This window comes from Phodopus roborovskii, unplaced genomic scaffold, assembly GCF_943737965.1.
Source record: "Phodopus roborovskii unplaced genomic scaffold, PHOROB, whole genome shotgun sequence".
In the NCBI taxonomy this organism is placed as follows: domain Eukaryota; kingdom Metazoa; phylum Chordata; class Mammalia; order Rodentia; family Cricetidae; genus Phodopus; species Phodopus roborovskii.
The window spans coordinates 18,641,314-18,669,203 of NW_026126485.1; the positions used below are offsets into that span (position 1 = coordinate 18,641,314).

General features: G+C 48.6%; 2 protein-coding genes across 2 annotated transcripts; one reads left to right on the forward strand and one right to left on the reverse strand.

The window, feature by feature from the left end:
- Positions 1 to 369: 369 nt before the first annotated feature.
- On the forward strand, positions 370 to 22,076 carry Brme1 (break repair meiotic recombinase recruitment factor 1). Its single transcript, XM_051194957.1, has 9 exons — positions 370 to 426; positions 870 to 920; positions 9,749 to 9,986; positions 12,396 to 12,474; positions 13,302 to 13,406; positions 16,590 to 17,729; positions 20,103 to 20,200; positions 21,399 to 21,491; positions 21,778 to 22,076. The coding sequence occupies exons 2-9, from the start codon at positions 890 to 892 to the stop codon at positions 21,902 to 21,904; spliced, it is 1,911 nt and encodes a 636-aa protein (XP_051050914.1). The 5' UTR covers positions 370 to 426; positions 870 to 889; the 3' UTR covers positions 21,905 to 22,076.
- A 1,220-nt stretch (positions 22,077 to 23,296) lies between these two features.
- Nanos3 (nanos C2HC-type zinc finger 3) lies at positions 23,297 to 26,733 on the reverse strand. Its single transcript, XM_051194958.1, has 2 exons — positions 26,242 to 26,733; positions 23,297 to 23,547 (listed from the first exon to the last, which is right to left on the reverse strand). The coding sequence occupies exons 1-2, from the start codon at positions 26,699 to 26,701 to the stop codon at positions 23,480 to 23,482; spliced, it is 528 nt and encodes a 175-aa protein (XP_051050915.1). The 5' UTR covers positions 26,702 to 26,733; the 3' UTR covers positions 23,297 to 23,479.
- Positions 26,734 to 27,890: the final 1,157 nt, after the last annotated feature.

Genomic DNA, 27,890 nt, shown 5'->3' on the forward strand with positions numbered 1-27,890 from the left:
AGTGCGTGAACGCGCATGCGCCTGACATGAGGCGCGCGGAGAGGAGGCGGAGCATGCGTAAGGCCAGGCATGGGTACTGCGCTGCGTGGGGCGGGGCCTCGCGGGCGGGAAAGAGGTGGAGAGCTGCAGGTGTGAGGGCGCGGCCGTGTGACAGCTAGAGGGCCGTGGCTCCTCAGGCTGCACCCTGTTCTGTCTAGCTTTGTGGAGGTGTGGGGGTGTTACTGCTGTCGGTCACTGTGAGGCAGGTCGCCAGGACCGCCCGGTTCCTCGCGACCCCCAGCGCCAGTCGACCACGTGGTCCCGTGACTGCCGATGTTTTTTTTTCTCAAAACATGACTCAAGTAATTTAGGTGATTTATTCCCCATTGGATCCCAGCTGACCTCCCTACTAAGGACAGAGCGACTTCCATCTCCGCTGTGGCCCAGGTTGGTTTGGTTTGCCTGGGTTCCACAGCCCGAAGACATTGGCCAGAAGAGACTCCTGCCCCGGGTGGCCCTGCTAAAGCCTTCTGGGACTTGGGTGGGTCTCCAGTGGCCTCTCAAAAGCCTCCAAGTACCCCACATCCCATATACATGAGCTTTGGCGGGCGCCATGGGGGTGGGGGGTGAGGCACAGTAGCCTCCAACCCAGGGACTAGAGTAAGGATCCTGAAGAGGACAAAAGGTAGTTCCGTACACACGAAAAAGGTGTGAATTCCTGCCCGCCCTGGTCCAAGATGGCTCTGATCTGGCGTCCCACCCAGTGTCTTCCTGGAGTCTAGCTGACTCTCCCCCCCTCCCCCCACCAAGCTGCCAGATGGGCCAGTGAAAGGGAAATATGGGGACATACAGTGCTAGCAATAGCTGCAGAGTTTGTTTGTTGTTTTCAGATTTCTCAGGGAAAGATAAAATGAATAATAAGAAGAAGCAGCGGAGCTCAGGTATTTGGTTTATTAAAACTGGCTTTTTATTTTTTATTATTATTGTTGTTGTCTCATTTGCTTTTTTTGGCACAGGGTTTTTGTGTAGCCCCCGGGAACTGGCTCTGTAGACCAGGTTGGCCTAATATTCAGAGATCCTATTGCCTTTACCTTCACCACCCTGTGTGCCATTACCATCTGGCTTCAGACTGGCTTTTCAATATTCACTTACTTATTTGAGATACTGGGCCTGAATAAGTACTCTACCACAACTACATCTCCATCCCAAGTTGACCATTTATTTTTGTTTTTTATGTGTGTTTTTGAGATGGGAGGGGATTCTTGCCATGCATACTGACTAGTTTTATGATAGTTGGACACAAGCTAGAGTCATTTGGGAAAAGGGGCTCTCAATCAAGAAAAAGGTTCCAAAAGTTTTGTTTGTAGGTAAGTCTATAGTACGTTTTCTTGGTTAATGATGGATGTGGGTGGGCCCAGCTCACTGGGGGGCATGCTGCCTGGGGACAAGTCCTGAGTTATATAAGAAAGCCAGCAGGCAGCTTTGGTCATAATGCTTTATCACAGTAATAGAAATCTGACTAATATATAATGTAGCCCAGGCTGGCTTTGAACTTGTTATCTATCTTGCTGCTTCAGCTTTCCAAGTGCTGTGGACCAAGCTCAGGTGTTCTGATGTTTTATAAATAGACAGGATCTCACTATAGGGTTGCAAAGGTGGCTTGGTAAAATGCTTGCAAAACAAGCATGAGCCCAATCTCCATTTCTGTTGATCTATGTATTTCCATGTGGTCTCATCTTACCCACATCCATCATTGGCCAACAGTGCTTTATTCATTAACCAGTATGAGAAACATATATACAGAATGACATCTCCCATCAGGCTAGTAATAATAGAAACTATGGAGGATTTATAGTAAAAAGTGAAAGTTTTCTAGTATTCCCCTTAGCCACTGGTCTTAAAGCTAGGGGACCAAGAGGTCTTTCCCATTTCAGGTTTCAGAACAGAAGTATAGCCATCTCAGGGGCTAATGCCAGATTAGCTGATATGTGAATATTTCTAGTCTAGATTTTAAAAAATTGGGTTGGTCTGTGTGGTGGTGGTGCACACCTTTGATCCCAGCATTTGGGAGGCAGAGGCAGGTGGAGCTCTGTGAATTCAGAGGCCAGCCTGGTCTACACATGGAGTTCCAGGAGGCCCCAAAGCTCCACAGAGAAACCCTGTCTCAAACAAATAAAACAAAAACCTCTGGTTGGTTGAACACTGTCCACTTAATTGTGGCTAAATTAGTCTGTCCTAATTAAGTTCCTAATTAAGTAAGTGAGTGATAGTAAATGCACCTGTCTTGATCTATGTTTTGTAGTGCTAGGGATAAACCCAGGATCTCACTCTCTGAGGCAAATGCTCTGTGGCTGTGATTTAACATAAAAGCCAGATAAAAGGCACCCTTGGTCTTCTGACTGACCCTGGGTGTGTCCTTGGGCACCAACTGTAGTTCCACACCCATAGCAACTTGCAGTGGTACTAAGGGTAGCCATCTCATGACCTGTTGACCTTGCCCCCATGTAAATAAATAAATAAATAATGATAGAATCCGCTGCTGCCAAGGGACCAGCCTGCCAACAGTGCGGCTCCCACTGCTGAAGGCCACCAAGCAGTCACTACCTGGTCCCGCTGTCTGTATGCCTTCATGAAAGGGAGAGGACCCTCCTGGTTCCTGATGTCCTAAACTATTTATCACGTGTGTGTATATTTGTGGGTGAAGTTTTTTTTTCCCCATACCTGAGTATTTTGTTTGGAAATATTGTGCCTGATTATGAATGGAAGATGCATTTCCCTCCCCCCCTTAAAACTAAAAACCTAAGTCTACTATTTCTTGATTACATTGAAAAATACTGTTTAGCTTTGTGGTTTTCCCATTGCTAGCCCCTCCTCTACCAAGTCCCTGCTCTTCCACACCTCTCTCCGGTTTCTCTCCCTGGATTCTCAGTTTTAAGGAGCCCAGGCTCTGTCTCCCTTCTGCCTCATGTGAAGCCACCATTTCCCACACAGGCTGGTTTAGCAAAGTTCTGTGGGATCTTGAAGCCAGTGAGGCTGGGACATGGGGATTTTGAGAGGGTACTACCCTTGCTAGTGAATTCCATTATAGTTAACAGTTGGTTGCACAGTTTTTTTAAAAAGTAAATGAATTTGCCAAAATTAAATGTCAGAACATTTATGATAGAATATAAAATATTAGCATTTTAGTCAGTAAATAAATGAATTAAATCCACGTTTCAGGCATTGAGGGATGGTTCAGTTGATCAAGTGCTTGCCTTGTAACCATGAAGACACGATTGCAGTCCCTACAGCCCATATAAAAGCTAGATGTGTGATACATGCTTGTAATCTCAGGCTTGGAGTGGAGGAGCAGAGATGGGCTGATTCCTGGAACTTGTTGGCCAGCCAGCCTAGCCTACTTGGCAAGTTCCAGGTGAATGAGAGACTCTGTCTAAAACAAGTAGACAGAACTTGTCTTGGTTACTGTTCTGTTGTGAGGAGACACCATGACCAAAGTAACTTATAAAGCATTTATTTGGGGGCTTACTTACAGTTTCTTTTTTCCTTTCTTCCTTTTTTCTTTTCTTTTTCTTTTTGGTTTTTCAAAACAGGGTTTCTCTGTAGCTTTGGAGCCTGTCCTGGAACTCACTCTGTAGATCAGGCTGGCCTCAAACTCACAGAGATCAGCCTGGCTCTGCCTGTGCCTCCCAAGTGTACCACCATGTGGTTTCTAAGGGTGAATTCATGATCATCAAGGCAGGGCATACAGCAGGCAGGCATGGCGCTGCAGCAGAGGCTGAGAGCTTACATCTTCCACACACTGCAGGTCCAGGACAGGAGAGAAAGAGAAAGACTGAGGCGAGGCCCGGTGCAGGCTTTTGAAACTCTGAACAAGGCCACACCACCTAATTCTTCGCAAGACAAACAGTTCTGTTACTTTACCAGTGGTGGAGCACACCTTTAGTCCCAGCACTCAGGAGGCAGAGGCAGGTGGATCTCTGTGTTTGAGGCCAGCCGGGGCTATTACACAGAGAAACCTGTTTCAAAAAAACTTTTTAAAAAGAAGAAAAGAAAAAAGCCAAACTTTTAATTTTGAAATAATTTGAGGCTTACTGATAAATCTCAGAAATGGTGTGAGGGAATCCATTATCTTTTCTTCCCCAGCTTCTCCTAGCATTAATATCTAACAGAATCAAAGGACAGTGAGCAAACTGTTAAAAACAGGAAACCAACCTCATTATATTTCTACTTCCATACTCTGCTGTGTACAGCTAGATTCCTTCAGGACCCCCTCTCTACCAGAATCACAATGCCCAAGTGCCTTATATAGGACACTGGAGTGTTTGCATAGCATCTACCAGCAGACTTAATCCCTAGATGACTGAGAATACTGAGCAGAATGTAAATGATAGTAAATCATTATATTGTGATGTTTAGGGAGGTGGCCAGGAAATATCTTTATGTGGTTAATATAGGTGCAGTTTTTCTCCATCCATGGTGTAAACCTGTAAATGAGAAACCTATAGCTACAGAAAGCTCTGACACTCAAATACTGGGTTTTTCCCTTTGTGATATGTGGGTGTCTTAATGGTTATGTGCAGGTGTGCTTGTATGTTGAGGTCAGATGTCAGTATCAAGTGTCTTCCTCAATAGCTCTCCACTTTATTTTTGAGACAGGGTCCCTCACTGAACTTGAAGCTCATCAATTCAGTAAGGCTATTTTCATCCCTCACTCCACCTCCAGGTAATGGGGTTATAGGCTGATATGTGATTAGCTTGGCTTTTACATGGGTACTGGGATCCAAACTCAATCCTTATGACAGCCTTCATGACAGCCACCTCCCTAGCCCGTGTTTGTACTGAATACAACCATCACACACCACACATGCCGACTTATCGATTCTGTTTTTGAGTTCTCAGTATCACAATGGACTCTGCTTGTGATAGACAATGTAAAATTTCTTCACTTGAGAACCCAGGAGTGTAGCTGAGTCTAGAACATTTGTCTGGTATGTATAAGTAAGGCCCTGGTATCAAATATGAAAAAACAAAACCAAAAAACAAGAACCTTTTTCTCTACTTGAAAATAATAGCCGGGCAGTGCTAGCGCATGCCTGTTTTTAATCCCAGCACTCGGGAGGCAGAGGCAGGTAGATCTCTTGAGTTTGAGGCCAGCCTGGTTTACAGGATAACCAGGTCTACACAGAGAAACCTTGTCTTGAAGAAAATGGAAAAACAAACAAAAATAAAATAATAATAATAAATCCAGGTCAGTTGATAGAATGCTTGCCTAATATATGTGAAATTCAGTGTTCTATCCCCAGTGCCACATAAACCAGGATAGGTAATGGACAGTTATAATCCCAGCATTGGGGAAGTAGAGGTAGGAGGATCAGAGAAGCTCAAGATCATCCTAGGCTACATTGTGAGTTTGAGGCCAGCTTAATTACACGAAGCCCTGTCACTGCTGCCCACTCTCCCCCTCAAAAAGGAAAATAAAAATGCCTAGTTAAAAAAAAAAAAAAAAACTTTAAAGTGTGTACATGCCACAAGAGGAATGAAGCCCCTGGGTGCTAGGAACCCATCCCATGCCCTCTGGAAAGGAGTAGAAGTGCTCTAGCCCCTTAACCAATGCTTTCTATGGGCTGGTGGGCGTCTTAAAGTTTCTGTTGCTGTGAAGAGACCATAGTCAAGGCAACTCCTATAAAGGAAAACATTTCATTGGAGCTAGCTTACAGTTCAGAGGTTTAATCTGTTACCATTGGTGGGAAGCATGGTGGCACACAGGCAGACCTGGTGCTGGAGAGGTAGCTGAGAGTTCTACGTCTAGACCCACAGGCCTCAGGAAGAAAAACTGAGCCACTAGGCCTGGCTTGAGCTTCTGAAACCTCAAAGCCTACTCCCAGTGACACGCTTCCTCCAATAAGGCCACACCTCCTAAGAGTGCCACTCTCTATGGGCCTATGGGGGCCATTTTTATTCAGACCACTACACTGTTTGTCTTCTTTTTTTATTTTTATGTAGTCCAGTCTGGATGAGAATTTGTGTTCCTGCCTCAGATTCCCAATGCTAGAATTATAGGCTTGTGTGACTGCAGTGGCTTTAAAGCACCCAGTGTCCCTGTTACTAAGGTGTCTGAAACTCAGAAGCATTTTCTTTCCTTGGGGAGGATGATCCTTCATTTATTTATTTCTAAGACAAGGTCTTACTGTATAGTTTGTTGGTACTTGATATGTAGGCTGGCCTTTCCTGCCTCTGCCTCCCAAGTGCTGGGATTAAACGTGTGTGTCAGCACACCTGGCCAGGAGGAATGAATTTAAAGATTGGTGTACATTTTCCCCTCAGACGTAAGACAAAAATGACTAACAACTCATACCTGTTTTGTGCAGAGAGTGATCATGGCCTTGTATTTTGGTACAAATGTCCACCAAGTCAGCCAAGCAAGCTGCTGTTTGGGATCAATCTCAGGCAACCAACCAAAGCTATTTATTTATTTTTGTATTTTGTGGCAGAGTAAGAGGTGAGAACATAAGAAACATCCTTAGTAATCCCTAGGCCCACAGTGCCAGCTGGAGCAGGTACCTGTGAGAGCAAGGTCTGGGCAGCAGTGTGAATAGAGGCTGGAACACACCTAGTAGTACTGGACACCTGCAGAGTCTTAGTGAGAGCACCACTCAGCAAATATGAAGCAAAAGGAAGGACTGGAGAGCTGCGGTATGGCTTGGCAGTGCAATACTTGCCTGACATACCTAAGGTCCTCAGTTCCATCCTAGCCCTGTTGTATGTTTACGTATTCGTGTGTGTGCACTTGTTTGTGTGTGTCTATGTATGTAGAGTCAGATGTCAGTTTCAGTTGCCTTCCTCAGTCACTCTCCACTTCATTTGTTCTCACTGGTCTGGAGCTCACCAAGTTCACCAAGAAGCTCCAGAGATGCCATCTTCAACCCTCCAGGGCTGGGGACAGACAGATGCCACATTCCTGGCTCTTATATGCAGTGTGGATCTAAACTCAGACGCTCAATATTGTACTGATCTCTAGGTTTTTTTTTTTTTTTTTTTTTTTTTCAAGTCAGGGTTTCTCTGTGTAGCTTTGGAACCTGTCCTGGAATTAGCTCTTGTAGACTAGACTGGTCTCAAACTCACAGATCTGCCTGCCCCTGCCTCCCAAGTGCTGGGATTAAAGGTATGTGTCACCACCACCCAGCTTAATCTCTAGATTTTTAAAATACCTGAGCTGATCCTGGCAAGAGTCTGACTGAATTCAGAAAGTATTCAGGTTTGGTTTTTCTACTTGCCTGGGAAGAAGCCCAGTATACTGTAGGTGCACTATAAATGTACAAAGGACTCTTGTAACAGGCTTTTGGGCCACCAACCAGCTCCCAAATCATGATACGGAAACTTGTTATTAGTTATGAATGTTGGTCTTATCTTAGCTCTCGTTTTAATCTGTTTCTCTTTATCTACATTTTGCCTCAGGACTTTTTACCCTTTTTTTCATTCTGTATATGTTACTTTCTTGTTTCTTCCGTGTCTGGCTGGTTGGTGGCTGCTTGCCTCCTGGCCCCAGGCATCTCCCTCTCTTTCTCTTTTGTTCTCTCCTCTCTCTCCTTCCTTGAGCCTGGATTTCCTCTCCTACTTATTCTTTCTGCCCACCAGCCCCACCTATCCCTCTACTGCCTAACTATTGGCCTTTCAGTTATGGCTTTTGTTAGACCAGACAGTTGCCTTAGGCAGGCAAGGTGAAACAGCAACACACCTTTCCATAATTAAATAAAGGCAGCATAAACAAATGTAACACACCTTCACATAGTTAAAGTAATATTCCACAAGACTCTTGAGTGTGTAGATTCTGGAGTTGAACCAGATCTTTTTCTTGTTACTTGGCCACAGCTTTCTTCCCTGGAAAATGGCATCACAGGTCAGGTGTGGCAGTCTCCCTGTCATCCCCAAATTGAGGAAACTGAAGCAAGAAGAGTACTCGTTCAAGGCCAGCCTGGGTACACAGCCAGACTGTGTCTGAAGAAATGAGGGCTGATATCACAGAAGATTATCCTTGAAGCCTCCTCATAGCACACTAGGTCTAAGAATACACATGTGTGACTTGCTGTGTTCATTGAACATAGGCTTAGAGTGGGGCTAGGTCTGAGAGGCCAGCCATGATTGACTGGCTTCCTTCAAGCGGGGCCTGGTGGCACAGGCATGCTGTCTCAGTTAGGAGGCTGTGGGAAAGGAATGAAGAGTGAAGTCCAGCTGGGACTGCAGGAGAGTGCAAGGTAAGCCCAGGCAACTTCAAAGACCCTATCTCAGAACTTAAAACTGGGCCTACCTAACCTGTGAGAAGCCCTGGATTCCACCTCCAGCACTGGGCTGGGGGACATACCTATTCTTCCTGTGCCTGTGGCCCCACTTTGTGCAAGACATTCTGCAGGTGTCTAGGGCAGCTTGTGTACTCCAGGGTTTCATTGTTTATGCCTAATGAAGGTATGTTAAAGAAGCTTGGTTTTGGTTGTTTTTTTTTTTTTTTTTTTTTTTTCAAACAGGGTCTCGTAATCCAGGCTGGTCTCAAACTCTTAATTCTATCTTAGCCTCCAAAGTGCTAGCTCTAAAGGCATGCACCATCACATTTGGCTTCTGTGTGTGCTTAGTTATCACTTTAGATCACTGAACACCAGTGCTGTCCTGTACATTCCTCTAGTCAACACAGAGGAAGAAAGAGGAGTACAAGCTCTGCTCACACGTAGCTCAGTCATGGGGGACAGGAGATGCCCCCAGAGGCTAGCAGAAGCACTGTCAACTATCATATGAAGAGGAAAACCATGGGGAAGAAGGGGGAGCTCGCAGGGACCTCAGATACGGCGCCGCCATTTGAACTGAGACCTGACACACTTCTCCCAGGGGAGAGAGGGTCTGGTCCCCCTTGTCCTATATGGTTTGAAGCCACACTACTTCAACATTAGTCTTAGGAGCTGGAGGATGCTCTGCTCTTCCAGAGGACCCAGGTTCGATTCCCATATCCCACATGGGGCTCACAGCTGTCTGTAAATCCAATCCCAGATCCAGAAGGATCTGATGCCTTCTTTGGCCCCTGCAGATTCCACACATGGACATGGAACCAGACATACAGGCAGATGAAATACCCATATACATAAAATAAAAATTTAAAAATAATACAAATAAAAGATTCTATGTCAGTCATGGCCAAATTATAGATTAAAGCTTAGGTGATGGCTCAGTTGGTGATACACCTGTGATGTGGCACACTTGTAATCCTAGTACTGGGAAGGCAGACAACGTTCCCTGGGCCAGCCTAGCCTACTTGAGGAGTTCCAGATTCCATTGAGAGTCCCTGTCAAACAATACGCTCAGTGACTCCTGGGAAATTACCCCATATGTTTACCCCTGGTCTTCACACACATGTACATGCAAAATCAGGTACACTTGCACATGGACACACAAAGCCCTTGAATCAGCTTCCAAAATGCAGACCACCCATCATTCCTGCATTCTGGAAGCTGGGGCAGCAGGATGGCCAGCCTGGGCTACAGATAAGATCCAGCCTCACCAGAAAAGACAATCTAATTGTTTGGCCACAAGAGGGAATGGGTCCTGGGTCTTGAGTGGAACTCACTCCCATTGCCCCATTACCAGGTTAGCACCAGAACTACAACCTGAGCCCACAACATGAACCCACTCAACTATAGTCTAGCTGTGCCCCTCCTGTGCTAGGTTGACAGCCATGCTATCTATTCCTGACCCACATCCCTGCCCCTCACTTCTCTCTCCAAACCAGGGAGTGGCCTCCCTTTCTCAAAACCTTCTAAGAACCCACGGCTGAAAGACCCCCATGGAAGCCCTGAGAGCTCTGTGCTGATGCAGTCACAACACTCTGGAGAGTCAGAAGACAGCTCTGGAAGCTCCCAGAGCTCCCTGCTGATGCAGTCACAGCACTCCAGGGAGTCAGAAGACACCTCTGAATCTGCTGCCTCTGTGGAGCTAGGTGGGGAGGAACCACAACCTACAGCTTCCAGGTAGGTGGCTCAGAACTTTTCAGTGGGCATCTGCTTCAGTCATTCACATCAAATCCATGGGAAAGACAAAAAGGAGTGGACCAGGATGATCTGCCACCACTGCAACCCCTTGTGGGGCCTGGGCCCAGGTCTTGCTTCTTGTAGCTCTATTCACCTAGGAGAGTGGTTACAGTTAATACCAATCTAGTCTCAGCCACACTAGAGGTTGAAGCTGGGAAGACAGCTCAGGTAGAAAGGCATTTTTTTTCATAAGCACAAAGACTAAATAAGTTCCCTCAAGAATCCATGTAAAAGTCTCAGCATGGTAGAATACTCCTATAATCCCAGTGCTGGGGAGGTAGGATGGATTGATCCCTGGGGCTCACTATCCAGCCAGTGTAGCCTAACTGGTGAGTTTCAGGCCAGTGAGCGACTCTTTTCTCAAAGTTGCCCTGAGGATGACACCTGAGGTGGTCTTCTGGGTGCATGCATGTACATGTACACACACACATATATAAAACAGGCCAGTCACAGTGACAAATGCCTTTAATCCCAGCACACAGGAATCAGAGACAGGTAGATTTCTGTTATCTGGAAGCCAGCTGGGTTACATAGTGAGACCCTATCTGCAAAAGAAAGGAAGGAAGGAGGAAAGTGGAATTAGGAGAACAAGGTGACTGGTGAACCAAGTCTTTGGGGAAGACATTGTGGCTAGGTTACCACATTTACTGAATTAAAAATATTGAGCATGTGCTCAGCCCAATATAAGTTATGTCTGTCTGTCTGTCTGTCTGATTTCAGGCCACAACAGCCTTGCTAACAGTGGCACCATGAAGCCACAAGTGTTGGCTCCACAGACTTGTGTGAGCCACATGTCACCTAATCCTTCCTTCTCAGAGATGTAATCCTGTGCTCACTTCTAGGCCAGTGGGTTTGCACTGCTGTGAGGCCTCCCAGTCTACAGAACTGAGGGTGCAAGTGGAGAGTCTACCCATCGTGAGCTATTATTTTTTAATGTCCACACTGAGAAATAGCACCGTTGGGATTGGAGAGATGGCTCAGAGATTAAGAGCACTGGCTGCTCTTCCAGAGGTCTTAAGTTCAATTCTCAGCAACCACGTGGTGGCTCACAACCATCTACAGTGGGATCTGATGCCTTCAGGCATAACGTTACACATGCAGATAGATCATTTATCTACATAAAATAATTCTCTTTTAAAAAGCAGCACATATACAGAGAAAGACAGATGGGGGGGGGGAAGCCAATATAAAAGAAACAAAATGGAGAAAAATCTTGCTGATGTTCCAGAAGCCACACAAATGACCTCAGTGTAAAACTTGTAATTTACTCTGCATCTGCATGGCTGGGATAGAATCCAGCCCTCAGCATGTCAGCATTCTACTGAGCTACCCCAGAACCTAAAAGATATTTTTAAAAATGTCTGAGACACAGTCTTACTGGGCATCCCTGGCTGGCCTGAAACTTGCTCTATAGTTTGGCTTTGAACTCAGAGATCTGCCTGCCTGTGCCTTCTGAGTGCTAGGATTATAGGTGTGCACCACCATGCCTGGATAGGATTTTCTTTTTCTTCCCCCCTCTTTCCTTTGTTTCTTTTTCTGTTTTTTTTGTTTGTTTAGGTTTTTTTTTTGTTTTTTTTGTTTTGTTTTGTTTTTGGTGTGTGTGAATGGGGGCTGACTTGCAGTATATCATCTGTGTGGACATCAGAGAAGGTCAGGGACAACCTGTGGTGTCAGTCCTGACTTTCCACTTATTTGAGACAAGGTATCTGTTGTTCTTTTATGGACAGGCCAGCTGCTCACAGGCTTCCAGGCTTCTCCTGCCTTCTCATGGGGTGCTGGGATTACAGTTTTTGCACCACTCCTCTGGCTTTTATATAGGCCTGCTTGTATGGCAAGGGCTTCTACCCATGGAGCTCTTTCCCAGATTCTTCTTTTATTGCTAAGTAATACTATACTTTGTATATGCACCATGCTTCTTTGTAAATCCCACCCTTTCTAAACAGATATTCTGTACCTGGAGCCTAGTGGTAAAGTAATTGCCTAGCAGGTACCGGACCCTGGGTTCCATCCTCAGCCCTATGATGGGGAAATGGAATTGATATATTTTTTAAACCCTAGAAAGGAATTTCCAGGCTCTCCCTGGAAGGTTCAGAATTACTTTTCACTTAGGTTCTCATCTCCCTTTGTCCTTAAGGAAGAAAGTATGTGACTGTGCATGTGTGTGTGCATGTGACTGTGCGTGTGTGGGTGTATGCATGCATAAATAAGTGTGTGTTGGGGATAGAACTCACAGCCTCACACACTAGGCTCTACTGCTGGAGCTTCACCTCTGATTTCCCTTTGTCTTGGTTTGTAAGTGACATCTGGAAGGCCTTCAAGTCCTTCTCTGTTTTGCTTCTCCCTACCCAGCTGCTCTGTGGAGGACACAAGAGCTGCCTCTGACCTCCCAGGGTCACCAGAAGAGCTAGTCTCCCAGCCTCCTTCCCAGGTGAGCCTCCTATTATAGTAAGGTCTATATCCTGTTCATGGCCAGCAGCTCTTCACTGCCTACAGGGATGCAGGGACAGAAGACAACAAGAAAGGAAATCAAAGCAAGGCATGGTAATATACAGAATTTAATTACAGAATTTGGAAAACAGAGACAAGTGAATCTCTGAGTCCAAGGCTAGCCTGAACTACCCAGTAAGTTCTAGACTAGCATGGACTACAAGAGTAAAACCTTGTCTCAAGAAACATGGGGGGAGGTTTGGGGATGTAGGGTAAGAGGAAAAAGAGTTAGGGATGTTAGCTCAGTTGGTAGAATGCTTGCCCTAGCGTGCATGAAAACCTGGGTTTTATCCTCAAGGCTACATAAACCAGGCACATGCCTACAATTCTAGCACTCCAGAGGAGTGCTAGAATTCATGGTCAACCTCAGCTATATATCAAGATCAAGGCCAGCCTAAGTTATATGAAGTCTCATTTCAAAAACCAAAATTCCAGGGGGAGGGACTTAAAATAATGGGGAACTGGGCATGGTGATACACAACTTTAGTCCCAGCTCTCAAGAAGCAGAGGCAGGCCTGGTCTACATAGTTATTCCCAGGATAGCCAGGGCTATATAGAGAGCTTCTCTCCAAAGAAGGAGGAGAAGAAGGAAAACAGATAGAGCATAAGAGCTGGTCTGTAACTGTGAGGTTGAGTGCTTCCTAGTGTTCAGGGAAGTTCAATCCTGAGTACTGGAAAAACAGAGAGAGAGAGAGAGACGTGTTGGGGCTGCTTTTTCTAGACCCCATTCTTCCATGTGGCTACTCTGTTCTTGTGTCCCTTTTACAGAACTCAGTCAGGAGGTTTGTCCCTCAGTTTGCCAAATCAAAGAAGACAATAACAAGAAAGGCCAAGGCATGGAAAGAGGTTCCAAAGAGCTGCACAGGAAGCCAGGTAAGAGCCAGGTTCCCACTGTGCACTGTGTGCTGAGTAGCACATCTGAGACCACTGTGTGGAACATGGGTTGCAGCTTGCATGGAAACAGTCAAATTCAGAAAGGTAGACTTTTCCCGAGAGCTTCCTCTACTTCTGTGCAAGTCAGGAGCATTTTAAGTGAGGGCTGGAGAGGTGGCTCAGCAGTTAGAAGCACTAGGTGCTGTTCCAGAGGACCCAGAGCTGGAGTTACAGACAGCTGTGAGCCCCCTGAACTGGGTGCTGGGACTCAAACTCAGGTCCTCTGCAAGAATACTATATATTCTTAAACACTTGGCCATTTCTCCAGCCCTCAAGAGTCGTAGGATTGTCCTTGCCACCATGAATCCTGGAGTTGACAATGTTGCTTTTGAAACATGCCCCTGGAGGAGAGTACACAGTGGCCTTTGCAGCAGCAGAGTTTATAGTAGTCCTTACCTGGGAATACTCCAAGTAACCTTCAGTGGGTGAATGTTGGGATTGGGGCTTGGCTCAATGACAGAGCATTTGAGTAGGCAGTACAAGACCCTGGAATCTTCTCAGCACACAAATGTACATAGATTAATGGGGCTGGGGATGTCTGGTACAGCACGTGCTCAGCATCCATCCCCAACAATGCACAAACTGTATGATGGTGCTTGCCTGAAATCCCAGCTCTTAGAAAGTAGGTAGAAATGGGAGGACCAGAAATTCAAGGCTAACCTGAGCTATGCACCAGCTTTTGCGGTCAGGTTGGGCTTCATGAGAACTAGTCTTTTTGGGGTGGGAAATTGGATGGTTGGGATTATAGAGTTAAGGCAGACAATTGGTTGACAGGTTTTAAAGGTGGAGTGGATAAAAGTATGGTAGAGATGGAATGCAACTTTTTTAAAATTATTATTATTATTTTATTTATTTATTTATATTTTTTAGACAAGGTTTCTCTATCCTGGAACTTGCTCTCTAGACCATTTTGCCTTCAAACTCATAGATTTCCCCTGCCTCTGCCACCTGAGTACTGAGATTAAAGGCATGCACCACCCCCAACCTTTGAGAGTGACCACTTACATAGAAGTCTATTGACTATGATTGGTTAGCATGTTACCACTGATAGGACAATGAGCGCTCACACCACCAGGGTCTGACATGGAGAGTGCAGACCAGTCCTCAGGCAGCTATGACTGACTACTCATGCTACTTCAGAATTGGGTGTTCTGACTTCAGGAGTATGGTAGGCCATACTTATTCAAAAGCACAGTGTGCAAAGTAGACTGGCTGCCAGGTCATGTCTGCACTTTCTCCTACAGCCCCCCATATATATACAAACATATATATCACACATAGCATACATCATATGTATACATCCCATACACACATAATGAATCACACATTATCATTCATACATATCTAACATCACATATACAACAGTAATAATAAAAAATTTTTTGCTGAGTTATGGTGACTCATGTCTTTAAACCCAGCATTCCGGAGGCAGAGGCAGGAGGATCTCTGTGAGGCCAGCCTGGTCTACAGAGAGAGTTCTAGGACAGGCTATAAACCTACACAGAGAAATCTTGTTCAAAAAAACAAAAAACAAAATTTTAGCCGGTGGTGGTAGTGCAGACCTTTAATCCCAGCACTCAGGAGGCAGAGGCAGGCAGAACTCTGTGAGTTTGAGGTCAGCCTGGTGTACAAAGTGAGTTTCAGGACAGCAAGAGCTGCTACACAGAGACCCTGTCTTGAAGCAAAATAATATACTCTCCCTTGGGAGGCAGAGACGTGTGTTTTGAGTTTGTACCAGCTTTGTCTACCCAGCAAGCTCCAAGCCAGTCAGGCCCCACAGGGAGGCCCAGTTTCAAATCCAGTATATATGGAACAAGAGCAGCTTTAGTGGAGGCAACTGTTGTCATGGCTCCTTAGCTTCCTCCTCATGGTGGCTCTTTCTGCAGGGAAAGATTGTTAGGCAGGTGGCATGTTGCCAAGATTGGCCCTTAAACTCCTGATTCTCCTACCTCCACCTCCCAAGTGCTGGATTGCAGGTGTGTCACCAGTGTTGAAAGGTAGATCTCCTCCAAACTCACATCTAGGCCATGATATGCCTGAGCAACCCAGGGTGTCAACACTGGAAGATGTGAGGAAAAGGCACAGGGAACTTTCTGTAGCAATTGTTACAGCATGGTTACTATGGCCTCATGGTAGAAAGGTCTCTATTTTACCGTCATCACCATTGGGCATTTGAGACAGAATCTCACTAATGTGGACCACAACAGCCTCAAACTCTGAATCCTTACTCAGTCTCTGAATGTGATGATATATATGTGCCACCAAGTCCAGCCCAACCCCAGCTGGTTTTCTAACGGAATTTTTATTACCTATATGCATGAGTATGAGTGTAGGTGTTCATGTGCCACGGTGCATGTGTAGAAGTAAGAGAGCAACTTGAGGAGTCAGTTTTCTCCATCATACCTTGACAGAAAAGTGCCACTCTACCCACTGAGCCTTCTCACTGGTTCTGGTATATCTTCTTTAAGGTGATAAGGGGCTGGTGAGATGGATGGTCAGGTCAAGACACTTGTCACCAGATCTGATAACTGAGGACCCTCTTAGTGGAAGGAGAGTGAACCAATTTCCACAACTTGTCCTCTGGCCTCCATATGTACAAGGATATGCATGCACACGTGCACGTGTACACACACACACACACACACACACACACACACACACACACACACAATCTAATGAGCTGATGAATCTTAAGTACCATTGGATCATCTGGAAGCAGAAACTTTAACCCTTTCATTGACTCTTGGGGATGGGGATAGAATTCAGAACCTTGTGCAACTAGGCAAGCGCTCTATTACCAAGACATCCCACAGCCTACACCTGGATTTTATTCATTTATGTTGCATTTTTTTTTGAGACAGGGCTTCTCTGTGCCACCTGGATTTTTATGCTATAAGCTCCTGAATGCTTGGTGCTGGCAGGGAAGTACCCATGAAAGGTGTATGTGCTTCCTGTCCTCCTGCCTCAGCACACAGCTCTGCCTAGGGCAGCTGCTGGAACCCACTGTGGTACCTAGCGGTGTGTGCAACCATCTGACCCAGAGGATAGGGCTTGCAGCATCTAGAGAATCCTCCAGAGTGCTTGGTCATCTAAGGCCAGGACTGAATCTTCCTATTTCCACAGGAAACATGGCCAGAGCTGGGTGCCTTCCAGGCAGGCAGCCAGCCAAACAAGGAGTCCCTGAAGTTCCCTTTCCATGATGCCAGAAGACCAGAAGACCAGACATGGGCAGATGGTACCTGCTCAAAGGAGAGGACCATCTCCCCTGATATTGGAAGCCTAGGGAACAGTGATTTTGAGATGCAGAGGACCAGGGTTCAAGACAGTGATAGCCAGGAAAGATACCTGTCAGATGGTGATGCTGAAGGAAGGCAGGCAGATAGCAGAACCCCACAGGAAGGAGGTGCCCAAGAAGGAGGAACAGGGACACAGCAGACTGGGGAACCCCAGGAAGGAGAAAGCACCCTCTACATTTCAGCATCAGCTCCTGCCTCAGACCCCACCGTGCCTGTCCCCACACACATAATCAGCAGCACAGGTGCAATACCAAGCTGCAGCAGCCCAGTAGATGCCTCTCTTACAGACAGTGTCATCATAGATGTGAGCTTAGATCCCTCTCTACTGCAACAGAGGGCTCCAGAGGTGGTCACGCTGCCAGGCTCTCCAGATGGGCAGACCCCTGGTGGAGGCTGCAGTGGGACTCTGCTGGGCCACACACCTCTTGCTGAGGAGACTACAGCAGGCAGAGAGGAGGCCAGACTGGAAGAGGGGCCCCATGGTGACATCCTGGCAAGCCTCACTGAGGCTGCAGTTCCTGGAAAACAAAAGCCCATGGTGGATGCTGGAGATCCAGGCTATATAGAACAGGAAATGAGTTCAGCTGTCAAGACCAAGCACTCTGGCTCTGATGGACAGTTGCCAGAAGAGATAGGAACACTGACTTTAGAGGCACAGCCCATGAACCAAAAGGTAGTGGAGTTAAGCAGCCTGAACTGCCATCAAGACTTTGAGAGCCTCAGTTTGTCCCCTGACACCTCCTCTCAGCTAAAGCATAGCCATGCAGGTAGTGACCTTCCCCAGAGGACCAAGGCCTGTCATAGCAGCCCAGGAATTCCCACAGACCTGGCAGAGCAGCAGCCAGCTCCCAGTACTGGAGATGAGGCTACATGGCAGGAGTCCTCAACAATGGAACTGGACTTCCTGCCTGACAGCCAGATACAAGGTGCCCTGGATGCCCCCAACGTGGAGGCCCTATCTGAGCAGGTAAGAGCCTTCCTATGCTTGTTGCCCTCACGCGCACGCGCACGCGCGCACACACATACACACACACACACACACACACAGAGAGAGAGAGAGGGAGAGGGAGAGAGAGAGAGAAAGAGAGGAGAGACCCTGGTCAGTGAAATTCAAAGGCAAGATGGGGCTTGGCTGTTATATACATTTGTGCAGCATAGGCATCTGGGTTTGGAGGACTCAAAGCAGCTGCAGCTATGGGCATGGTGGAGCCTGGTTTTCCCAAAAGGTAAACCTGCTGGCTATCCATGTGGGTCTGGCTTGCCTGACTGCTAAGGAGCCCTAGGATAGGGAGAGACAGGGACTTGGTCTGTCTGGGACCTCCCTGCTATAACTAGAGCCCTCAGCTGTGCCACCTGCATCTGCTCCTGGCTGGCAAGGGGATGTGGAAGATCACTACTAGTCACACACTTGGAAAACCTAGCGCTCCTACAGCAGATGGGGAAGGGGACTCATTCCTGAACTGGAAGAAGCCCTTGCTCCCTTGAGACTTGCTGGGAATGCGACATGTCCACCACCCAGCTCTTGTCCACCCGCGGCTGCCCAGATGTAGGCTTCCGTGCCTGTGAGCCAAGGCCAGACATTCGAGGTCACTGGTCCAAGGCTGGCATCTGGCTCCTACACAGGCAAAGTTAGAGGCTGAGTGAGGCCAGGCACCCTGTGGGAGAGGAGGAGCCTGTGTTGTACCTAAGTCTGCTGGAGTCTACGGTTGCTTGGTGGTCTCCAGCAGGCTATGAGTGTCCTCCCAAAGAGCCAGGACTTCACACTAAGGCATAGCCTTCTGATGAGGCACTTAGTCCATTTTGCCATTTTGAGAGAGGCTTTTCATAAGACACAATCCCTCAATGTAAGCAAAGAATTTTACCTAGTGCTGAAGCCAATAAACAGGCAGCCCCCCTTCAAGGCCATGGGTTCCATCCTAGCACCAAAGGGCTAGAGAGACAGCCTGCCCTTCCATCCTTGTTGGGGAACTTGCTGGGCTGCTGTACTTCTGGACACCAGGCCTGTGGTGTAGGTTAACATGGCTTGTGTTAGCACTATGCAAACCTGGGGTTCTATCCACTTCTGTAAAGAAGATCTATCAGGACAAAAGGAAGCTAGCATTCAGCTTATGTCAGACAACAGGCAGCACCATCCTGGGAGTGGTTATCTTTGACACTAGGCATTCCTGAACAAGTCAGGGTGACCCAGACACTGTGCATGTTCCTATTAGATAAGGCCAGCAGCAGCCCAGCCCAGCTGGAGGGCAGAGGCTGTCTCCCAACATAGGGACATTTAGGATTAGAAGTGGGTCTCCTGTTGACCTCACAGCCATCCCAGCAGAGGGCATGCCTGTAGGTCACCCTGCAGTGATAGTCTCAGCCTTGTACAGGGTTGGTCTGAAGCTGGGATGGCATATGTGGGCCCTGAGCTCCATCCCTAATACTTGGGGAAAACAGATCCTTTTGTCCCTCCTGGGTTTGAGCATCAGCATTTGGCTGAGGCTTGCAGGGCTTAAAGTGCCATAGCCCCTTTTGTCAAGGCAACAGACACTCTATAGGAATGCTGGGACCTTTTTAGGGGGAGGTTCTCTTCCCCACAACTGAGCAGTGTAGTACAATGGGTAAATGTGAACACCAGATTTCATTTCATTTTAGATGGGTCTTGGAAAGTTGTCCTGGCTGGGCTCAAATGACCCTCCCAGATCTGTGCCACCAGTCCAGCATGCCCCTCCTGACTCTTTCCCTCATTGCATACTCATGCCTGAGGCAAGTAACACCACCTCCTTTCTGCTGCTGCCACTTGGGTCCCAAGATAGTGTCTCTATAGGCCAGAGTTACACGTGCCCCAGCTCCAGGGTCTTTTCCCTTTTTTAAAGGGGGTGGGATATCAGTCTCACATGACCACACTCACACGGGGTAGCCTTAAACCCAGGAGGATGGCCCCAAACTCACACCAATCCTGCCCCAGTCCCCAAATTTCTAGGATTACAACTGTACCACCATGCTTGGCTATGGTCTCGCTATATATTCCTGGCTGTCCTGGAACTCTATGTAAAACCAGGCTGGCCTCAAACTCATGAAGATCCACCTGCTCTGCTTCCCAAATGCTGGGATTAAAGGTGTGCGCCACTACACCCAGCTTTGTCCAGGATCTTTTAAGATTTTTGGGACACTTCTACAGTGATTGGGATAAACTCATCATTCGATCATGATACACAGCAGCCTGAAGCAAGGAGGGCGAAGCAGTTGTCCAAAGCCACTCATGCCTCCTCTGTAGGAGCTCAGCTCAAGGGATGCCTTAGGTACTGTACAGCTTCCCTCTGCCAGGCTGGGCCATTCACACTGTCCCTACTCCTTCCAGGGTTTTCCTGCAGGAAATGTGCCAGGCCATGGCTGGCCTGTCCCTAACCCATGTGCCATCAGAGGATCCCCAACGGCCATGGCCAAAGCTCAACCCAGGTAGGCTTCCCAGTCTTCAATCCAGAATGGGAAGTGAGGCTCTCTTTAAAACTGCCATGTCCTGAGGACTCAGGTGGCCCATGCTCCACACTCAAAGAAGTGCCTGTCCTTAGGATCTGGGTGCCCTGGGGCAGTCTCTCCAGCACCTTAGACTGTTCCACTCTTTGTACATGGGTGTCCTAAGAGGAGGAGCCCAGGTGTTTCTGAGCTCTATAACTAGGGTCTAATCAGACCTAATAACTGTGCAGAAAGAATGTGAGGCTGCTTCCAGCTCTGCCTCTGGCCAGGCACCCCAGGGACTGCCCCACACTTTCTCCTCACTACCCTGTCTGCCCTTAAAGGCCTTCCCTCCTGTTACCTTGCACTTGACCCTGACCGTGTCTCTGCAGAGACTTATCAATGATTTACTGCAAGTTTCTATTTCCATCAGGCAATCATGAAGGAGGGCTAGAATGCCACCCTGACCTCCTTTGTCCCTTCCCTCCTCCAGTCACTTGTCAACACAGTCCTTACCCACACACCTCACTCTCCTCCCTTCAATGTTCCAGAATCAGGTTAGCCACGGTACCCATTGTTACTAAGAAAGATGCCAGTCAGTGCTGCCCCAGTGTGGGTCCAGTGTGGGTCTAGTTGGTGGCCTGTGACTGAATGAAACTCTAGGAAAGCTGAGGGCCTGCAGACAGCCACCCATAAGTTGCCTGGAGCCTGTGTGGCAGAACCGGGGCTCTTGAGTATAGTAAGTTCAGAGAGACAGCTGTTAACCTGAACTGACAGGGCTCTTGTTCTGCCTATACATACAGGCTGTACATCCCTGTAGGAAAAGTTGTGGCATGTCCCCTTCTAGATTATCTTGAATGCCAGGGACCATGGGGAACAAATTATAGAGTTTAATCAAGTGTTCAGAAGGGGGTCGTTCAAGGAGTTAAAATCCAAACATCAAGACAAACTGGGTAAGAATATTCCAGAATCTTCAGAAGCACTAGAAGAATGGGCAGGGTCCAGGTGAGGACAGGTGGTACCCATTAGTGGGCAAGGTCAAGAAGGTCATGGCAGCAACCTAAGCATGGCAGTATGTGGTAGCAGGGGTTGTTCTCGGTACAGGGGAGGGGTGATTGGAAAGCCCCTCAAACCCAGTGAACAAATGGCTGACCATCCTGAGCACTTAGGCCACTCTTTTCTTCCTCCCTCCTCCTGACAGACCTGCTGTGGGGACCTGGGCCCAGGAGGCCTGCAGGATGCAAGATGCCACAGACACAGTGCGTGGCCTTGTGGTGGAGCTCTCCAGTCTCAAGTAAGGGCAGCTCAAGTCACCACAAAGAACAGGGGAATAGTAGAAATTGAAGCATGACTACAAGTGTTGGGGGGGGCGGGTATCTGGTGGCCCTACCCCTGGCTGCCTCTGCCTTTACATTTGTGTGGTTGAATTCCAACTGTCACCTCTGGCCTACATGTCTCAGGCTATGCCTGCATCTGCCATTTGTGCACCTGTGAGGAGCCCCTGGCAGGTGTGGTGAGACAGGCCGTGTGCAGTGGGGAGGTCCCAGCTAGTGCCCCCCATTTCCCTGTTTCTTCCACAGCCGGTTGATTATGAGCACCTACCGGGACCTGGAGGCCTTTAAGCGAAGGAAGACCAAGCCTCTGCCTCACCTGACAAAGGGGGCGGGGAGCCTTGCTAGAGGGGATCACGGTTGGAGGGAACTCTAGGCTGCTCCAGCCTGCGACTCAACGTGCCCTCCAGGCCTATGGGGGTCTGCTTACCTGGGGCTCCATATACCCGAGGCTGAGGGCACCCGAGCTTCAGAAATCATCTGAGAACACTGCCCTGCCCCAGATGCTCCTCCAGCTTTCAGAGCCCAGGCTCCTGAGCCACGCTGCACTGAGCTGTCGTCGTTCCCAGAGGGAAGAGTTGCTCTCTGTTCTTGTGCCCCCCCCACACACACATACAGGCTGTCCCTGTTACCTTTGGGAAGGTGGGGAATAAATGATGCAGTCAAGAGCCTGTGATTTCAGCTGTGGTAGAGATGTTCCCAGTCCCTATTTTCTGCCCACAGACCACTGTAACCTCAATTTTCCTGCAGCTGCCTTCTCTTTTTCCAGTTCTTTCTTTCTCTACCTGCAGAAGGCTAGACGGGCTAGCCAGAACCACTCTTGCCAGAGCAGGGCTGCCAGAATACAGATCAGGGTCTCCCCACAGCGCAGTTTCCCAAGTTTCTAGGAGGGTGGCCATGAGTATATGGGAAACACGTCCATACGGAGGACACAAAGCTTCCCTGAAGCTGTTACAGCCAAGTTTCCAGACAGGGTGAGAGTCCTGCCTGTGGCCTAGGAATGAACACTGATCACCCACCCCACCCCTGCCTCTGGACATAACAGTGTTCAGATGTGCCAGGGGCAGTCACCTGTTTGCAGAAATACATGCCTAGGTTGGCTCAGGCCTTAACTCTCACAGCAAAGGCAGGGCCTACCCACTCAGCCTCCTGATAAGGGAAACCCACTGTTGGAGGCTGTGAGACAGGCAGGGTTATGACTGGCGGGGATAGCTGTCCCTAACTCTACCTAGTCCTTCCCATCTCTGGGCTCAGACTCTGGTTGGTGCTTTGGGTTATGCAAGGACTTGCTTCCACCCCAATGCCACTCACAGACCCCAGGAAACTAAGGAGCCCTCCTTCATTCACCTCCCTCCTCCCTGGCCTTAGCCCCAGAAGAATATGGGCTGAGGGTGAAGCCTCAAGCCAGTTAGATGAATCCAGGCAGTGTTGCCCTCAGTACTCCCATAGGAGTGGGGCTGAAGGAGACAAAGATTCATGATGGTCCACAGAGTGTAGACCCCAACCCAATCAAGCCCTGTCACTGTATTTGTGCCAGCCTGTTCCCCTAAGTCCTGTGCACCTTCAGTGCAAGAGGAGGCCCCTGTTTTGCATATCAGTATGCATTGAGTGGCTGGAAGTTTAAAAACCTCACAGCTGCCCTCATGCTCCCCAAGGTGACCCCAAGATTCAAAGAGCAGTTTCTCAGGTGGGAGGTGACAGGGAGTGAAGATGTCTGTAGACTAGAGGTGTCCCTGCCAGCCAGATTCACACCACCTTGTCCCAAGACTAGGCTCCACTCCTCACCATTTATTGGGTGCTGATGCAACAACACAAGCAGGACTAGGGTGGGGGAAGGGCGATCTCCAACAACTGTGGCCAGCCTCGGAGTCTTAAGCAAGGTTCAGTCTCCAGCATGCCTGTGTCCAGACCCTTGGCAAGGGCACCCCATGGTCCTCCCCACTCCAAGCTCCTAGGCTGTAGTGGAGGGACTGTAGGCCGAGGGTGAAGGTCCAGAGGGCTTCTTGCCACTTTTGGAACCTGAAGGTTGAGAGCAAAGGAGAGAAATGCTGAAGTGAGTGGCTCAGGTGGTGAACGGGGTATTTACTCATGGTGGGACCTAGGGCCTCTTGGGATGCTACGCCACCTGGTGGCCACACCTGGGGTTATCCTGGGCCCCACAGCAAAAGCACAGAAATGCTGCTCAAATAAAGGTGGTGTCCCTGCCAGGCTACAAGGGACCTTACATTCCTTACACCCAGAATGCAATGCTCAGCTTGCTGTGATAGTGTGCTGGTGAGGGCACCTTCCAATACCAGGGAGGTATTTCTGTCCCTTCAGAATCCAGAGACCGTCATCTCTTATAATTCCTTATTGTTAGCTTCTCAGGTCTTAAGAATCCCTCTAAGACCCCACTAGGAGGGATAGGGCTGTGGTGCAGCATGCAGAAGGTCCTGGGATCCATCTTCACATCAGATTGACAACATAAAACTCTTTAACAGGCAGGCATGGGGGTTCATGTCTGTTTCAGCAACAGGGAGGCTGAGCACATTCTTTCAAGTCCACCCTGAGCTACACGGAGAGAGAGACCGTCGTCTTAAAACAACTAAAAAAATTCACAGAATGGGATCCTCACCTGCAGATAAGTGGCCTCTAACCAGGGTCCACTGCCACCCCTCAGAAACTCCCAGACTATCCAGTGAGACAAGCACACAACCAACAACCAGCCAAGGTGAAGCAGCCAGCTGACCTTCTGAGCCACCTTCAGCGCCTCACCCACAAACTTTCAGTTTCCCTCCTGAGGCCTCACAGGAACTGAGGCCTGCAGAACTTTTAGACATGCAGGCACCTGCCACCCTGGCACTTCGCAGGAAAGCCTGAGCTACAAAATAAAGAGTTGTGTCAAAACAAGAAAAACAACAAAACAGGTAAGAGCTAGCTTACCAAAATCAGCACCTTTGCAGAGGACCCACATTTGGTTTCCAGCACCCTTATGGCTACTCACAACCAGCTGTGACTCATGTTCCGGGGTTTCTCATACCTCTTCTGGACTGCTCAGGTGGTACACATCCATCCATCCATCCACACAGAGGCAAAACATCCATAAACACGAAATTAAATTATCTGCATTTCTTGAGGGCTGGTGAAGTGGCTCAGTGGGTAAAAGGGAGCTTGTGGCCAAGCCTGGCAATCTGAGTTCTGTACCCCAGACCCACATGGTGGAAGGAGAGGACTGATTCTTGCAAGTGGTATGTGTAAAAAAGATTTTAAGAAACAGCCAGGCATTAGGGCACACTCAGGAGTTCAAGGCCAGCCTGGTCTACAGAGCTGGTTCCAGTACATCCAGTGCTACACAGAGAAACCCTGCCTCAAAAAACCAAAACAAATAAATCAGAGATGGTAAACAAAGAAAAACAGGAAACATGAGGGCACCCTGCACTAGGGTCCATTAGCATGGAAAGCATTAAAACTTAGGGCCAGGAGACCTGACTCCTTTTTTAGGAGCACTGGCTGCTTTCCAGGGGACTGGGGTTCAATTCCTAGCACCACATGGTGGCTCCTAACCATCTTACCAGTTCCAGGGGATCCCACACGCTCTTCCGAAGTGCAAGGGTACAGACATGCAAGCAAACCATCCACACACCTAAAAGCTTTAGAAACCTTTTAGTTTCAGGTGATTCGGCCTGGCCCTGGAGGGTGGTACCCTGCATTTGTGGGGGGAGGCCTCACAATATTAACAGTACAGACCCACCAAGTAAGTTCCTGAGGGGTCCAAGTGCAGCCTCACCAGCCTGTCCCCCATTCCTGCCTTGCTGCCTTGTAGTGAGCCCTTAAGATCCATAACAACCACAGGACCCGTTGGTCCTGGTCTGACGCTCCTGCAGAATTCTGAGAAGTGTGTTTGTGGTGTGGAGGTCAGAGGACAATTTGAAGGAAACCAGTTCTCTCCTACCACATGGATCCCTAGGGATCAAACTCGGGTCTTCAGAGTTAGATTAGAACAGTCTGTACTGGATGACTGTAGAACAATGATCATGTTGGCATCGCATCCCAAAATTTTTATGGTTCTGACTGAGGAGCAAAATCAGGGTCTCTTAAGCACTATACATGAGTCCTAACTCCAGACTCCCTAAAGTGACACCTCAAAAGTCCAAAAATCTCTAGCCACTCTACCCCACAGTGCACACCATACCCAGCCAGTCACACTGAACCTTATGATAGTTTCCGAGAAGGCCCAGACCACACTTTCCACCTCCCACAGCAGAAATGAAGGAATTAAGACTCCTAGTAGATACCTTCTCCAGGAAGACCCCCCCCTCATCTGAGCCAAGTGCTCCCCCATTCAGCACTATCTTAACTGCCACTCTCCTGTCCACCCAGCATGTAACAGACTTGTAAATATTTGGCAAATGAACAAGTGATTTCAGGGTTCAGAATGGGCTTGGCAGCTTCCTCCAAACTTCACAACTCCTCACCCCCAAGTGGAAATCAGAGCTCACACTACACCCCAACATCTCTACCACCCCATGCCTGGACTGCTCAGAGAGGGAGAGTGACTTGTGAAAAACCACACTGCAATGTAAAAACCATGCTCTCCAGCCATGCTCTATACAAGGCTTCCAAGATGCTCTCTGTGGGCTGCTTAATTTCACAGCACTCTTAAACACCCCAAATCACTGAGAGCCTAGAATGGGTCCCTTCTCCACCCAGTCCCTAAACCACCTGCATAGACACCTGCTGCTGCTGCTTCTCCTCCAGAGCGGTGGCCAGCACCCTGTGTCTTTGCCTTGTCAGGCCGGGTCAGCTTTTTGCCTGCAGAGTTCCGGGCGGTGTAGCAGTAGACAGAAGTGTAGCCCTGGCCGGTGAGTGGGCAGAAGCGCCGAGTGTGGGCGTGCTCCTGAGTAGCTCCACACTGGGGACACACATAATCCCTCAGGATGGGACACAGCACCCGGCCAGCCTCATCCTTCAGGACATGGGACTGGTAGATGGCACGGGACTCGCCATTGTGCTTGCAGAATGAGCACAAACGTTCAGGAGCTGTTGAGGGTTCCTTGCTGGCTTTCTGGCTTTCTGGGCTCGGCTTAGGCTCTGGCTTGGGGTCCAGCCTGCCATCAGGTACCTCTTCCTCATGCAGAGCCCCAACCAGGCTTGCCAGGCCCAGGTAGTCTGTCCACAGGTTGAAAGTCCCCATGGTTAGGCAGAGGAGCAGACTGAGGGAAAACCCTGCTTTCCTCTGTCCCTGAAGCTCAAGCTTCTCTGGCTGCTTTTCTACCTTGAGGGGGTGTGAGAGGGTGGAGCACGTTGGCTCTGGGGGGTCCCTCATTGTCACTGGGGGCTTCTTACATACCTGCCCAGGGGGTATATGGTGTTTGTGTGGGCTGGAGGTAAACCAGAAGCTGCTGAACCCTCCAGGCTTCCCCAGGGTCTCCTCCCCCTCCCTGTGGGAGGTCAATCCTTGCTGGCTAGCTAAGTGAAGAGGCGGGGAGATGGCTAAGAACTCTGCCCTAGGGCCAAACCCTTAAACTGGGGGGTGATTTACTAATTTTTCCCTCTTCCTCCCCTAGGGCTGGAGAAAGGGCCAACTGGCCTTGAGTCCTCCTTAGGTCTAGTAATGCAGCAATGTCAGTACTTAGGAAGGGGTCTGTACATGGAGGGGTAGGGGGAGACAAGGGCTGGGTCCCAAAGCCCTGGCTTTGCTAAGGGATTTTCATGCCCACTCCAGTGACTGAGAACTTAGTCATGAAGTGTGAATGACAAAAAGAAATAAAGGAGGACATGAGTGCTCCTAAGGGGTTGAGGAGGGTTATTGTAGATAAAAGGGAGAGTCTAGAGCAGACATGACAGCAGACTGAGCCAGCTCATGTGAGGAGAGAGAGAAGAGACCCTGTAATGGCAGCCAAGAGGCAAAATGGGGGGGTGTGTTAAGAAAGCATATAACCAAAAAACGGCTAGGTTATATAGGAAACAGAAAAGCCGGGGGGGGGGGGGCGGGGGCGGGGGAGGGCTAGAGAAGTTCAGGGTAGGTGACAGGTATGCCAGCCAGGGGACCACATAACAGGTAGGGACTGAGGGATGCGGTAAGGACCTGGCAGCCAGTGTAGCTTTGATATGTTAATTGTCACCTCAGTTGTTTATCCTTAGTTGGAGGGGAGTTCCCAACTTTTCCTCCTTCAGTTAGCTCAGTTAGGAACCTCAAGGTTGGGGTGCAGACGCAGAGAAGGAGGGGAAGAGTCCTCCAGTGCAGGAGGCTGCATCCCAGCATGTGCTAGCTCTCTGACCCTCAGCACTGCCTGCAGTCAGAGGAGGCCTCAGCCTGAGTCCCCACTGGCTGGGACAGACCCATGCGTCCATCCCATGCCTGTCTACCAATTCACCCATTG

What these genes read in the sequence shown, in the direction of transcription:
- Brme1 (XM_051194957.1), top strand. Translation starts at nt 890, where the DNA reads ATGAATAATAAGAAGAAGCAGCGGAGCTCAG. An exon ending in CCACAACCTACAGCTTCCAG is followed by an intron (nt 9,987 to 12,395) that starts GTAGGTGGCTCA and finishes CTCCCTACCCAG; the next exon opens with CTGCTCTGTGGAGGACACAA. An exon ending in TCTCCCAGCCTCCTTCCCAG is followed by an intron (nt 12,475 to 13,301) that starts GTGAGCCTCCTA and finishes TCCCTTTTACAG; the next exon opens with AACTCAGTCAGGAGGTTTGT.
- Nanos3 (XM_051194958.1), bottom strand. Translation starts at nt 26,701, where the DNA reads ATGGGGACTTTCAACCTGTGGACAGACTACCTGGGCCTGGCAAGCCTG. An exon ending in AGGAGAAGCAGCAGCAGCAG is followed by an intron (nt 23,548 to 26,241) that starts GTGTCTATGCAG and finishes CTCAACCTTCAG; the next exon opens with GTTCCAAAAGTGGCAAGAAG.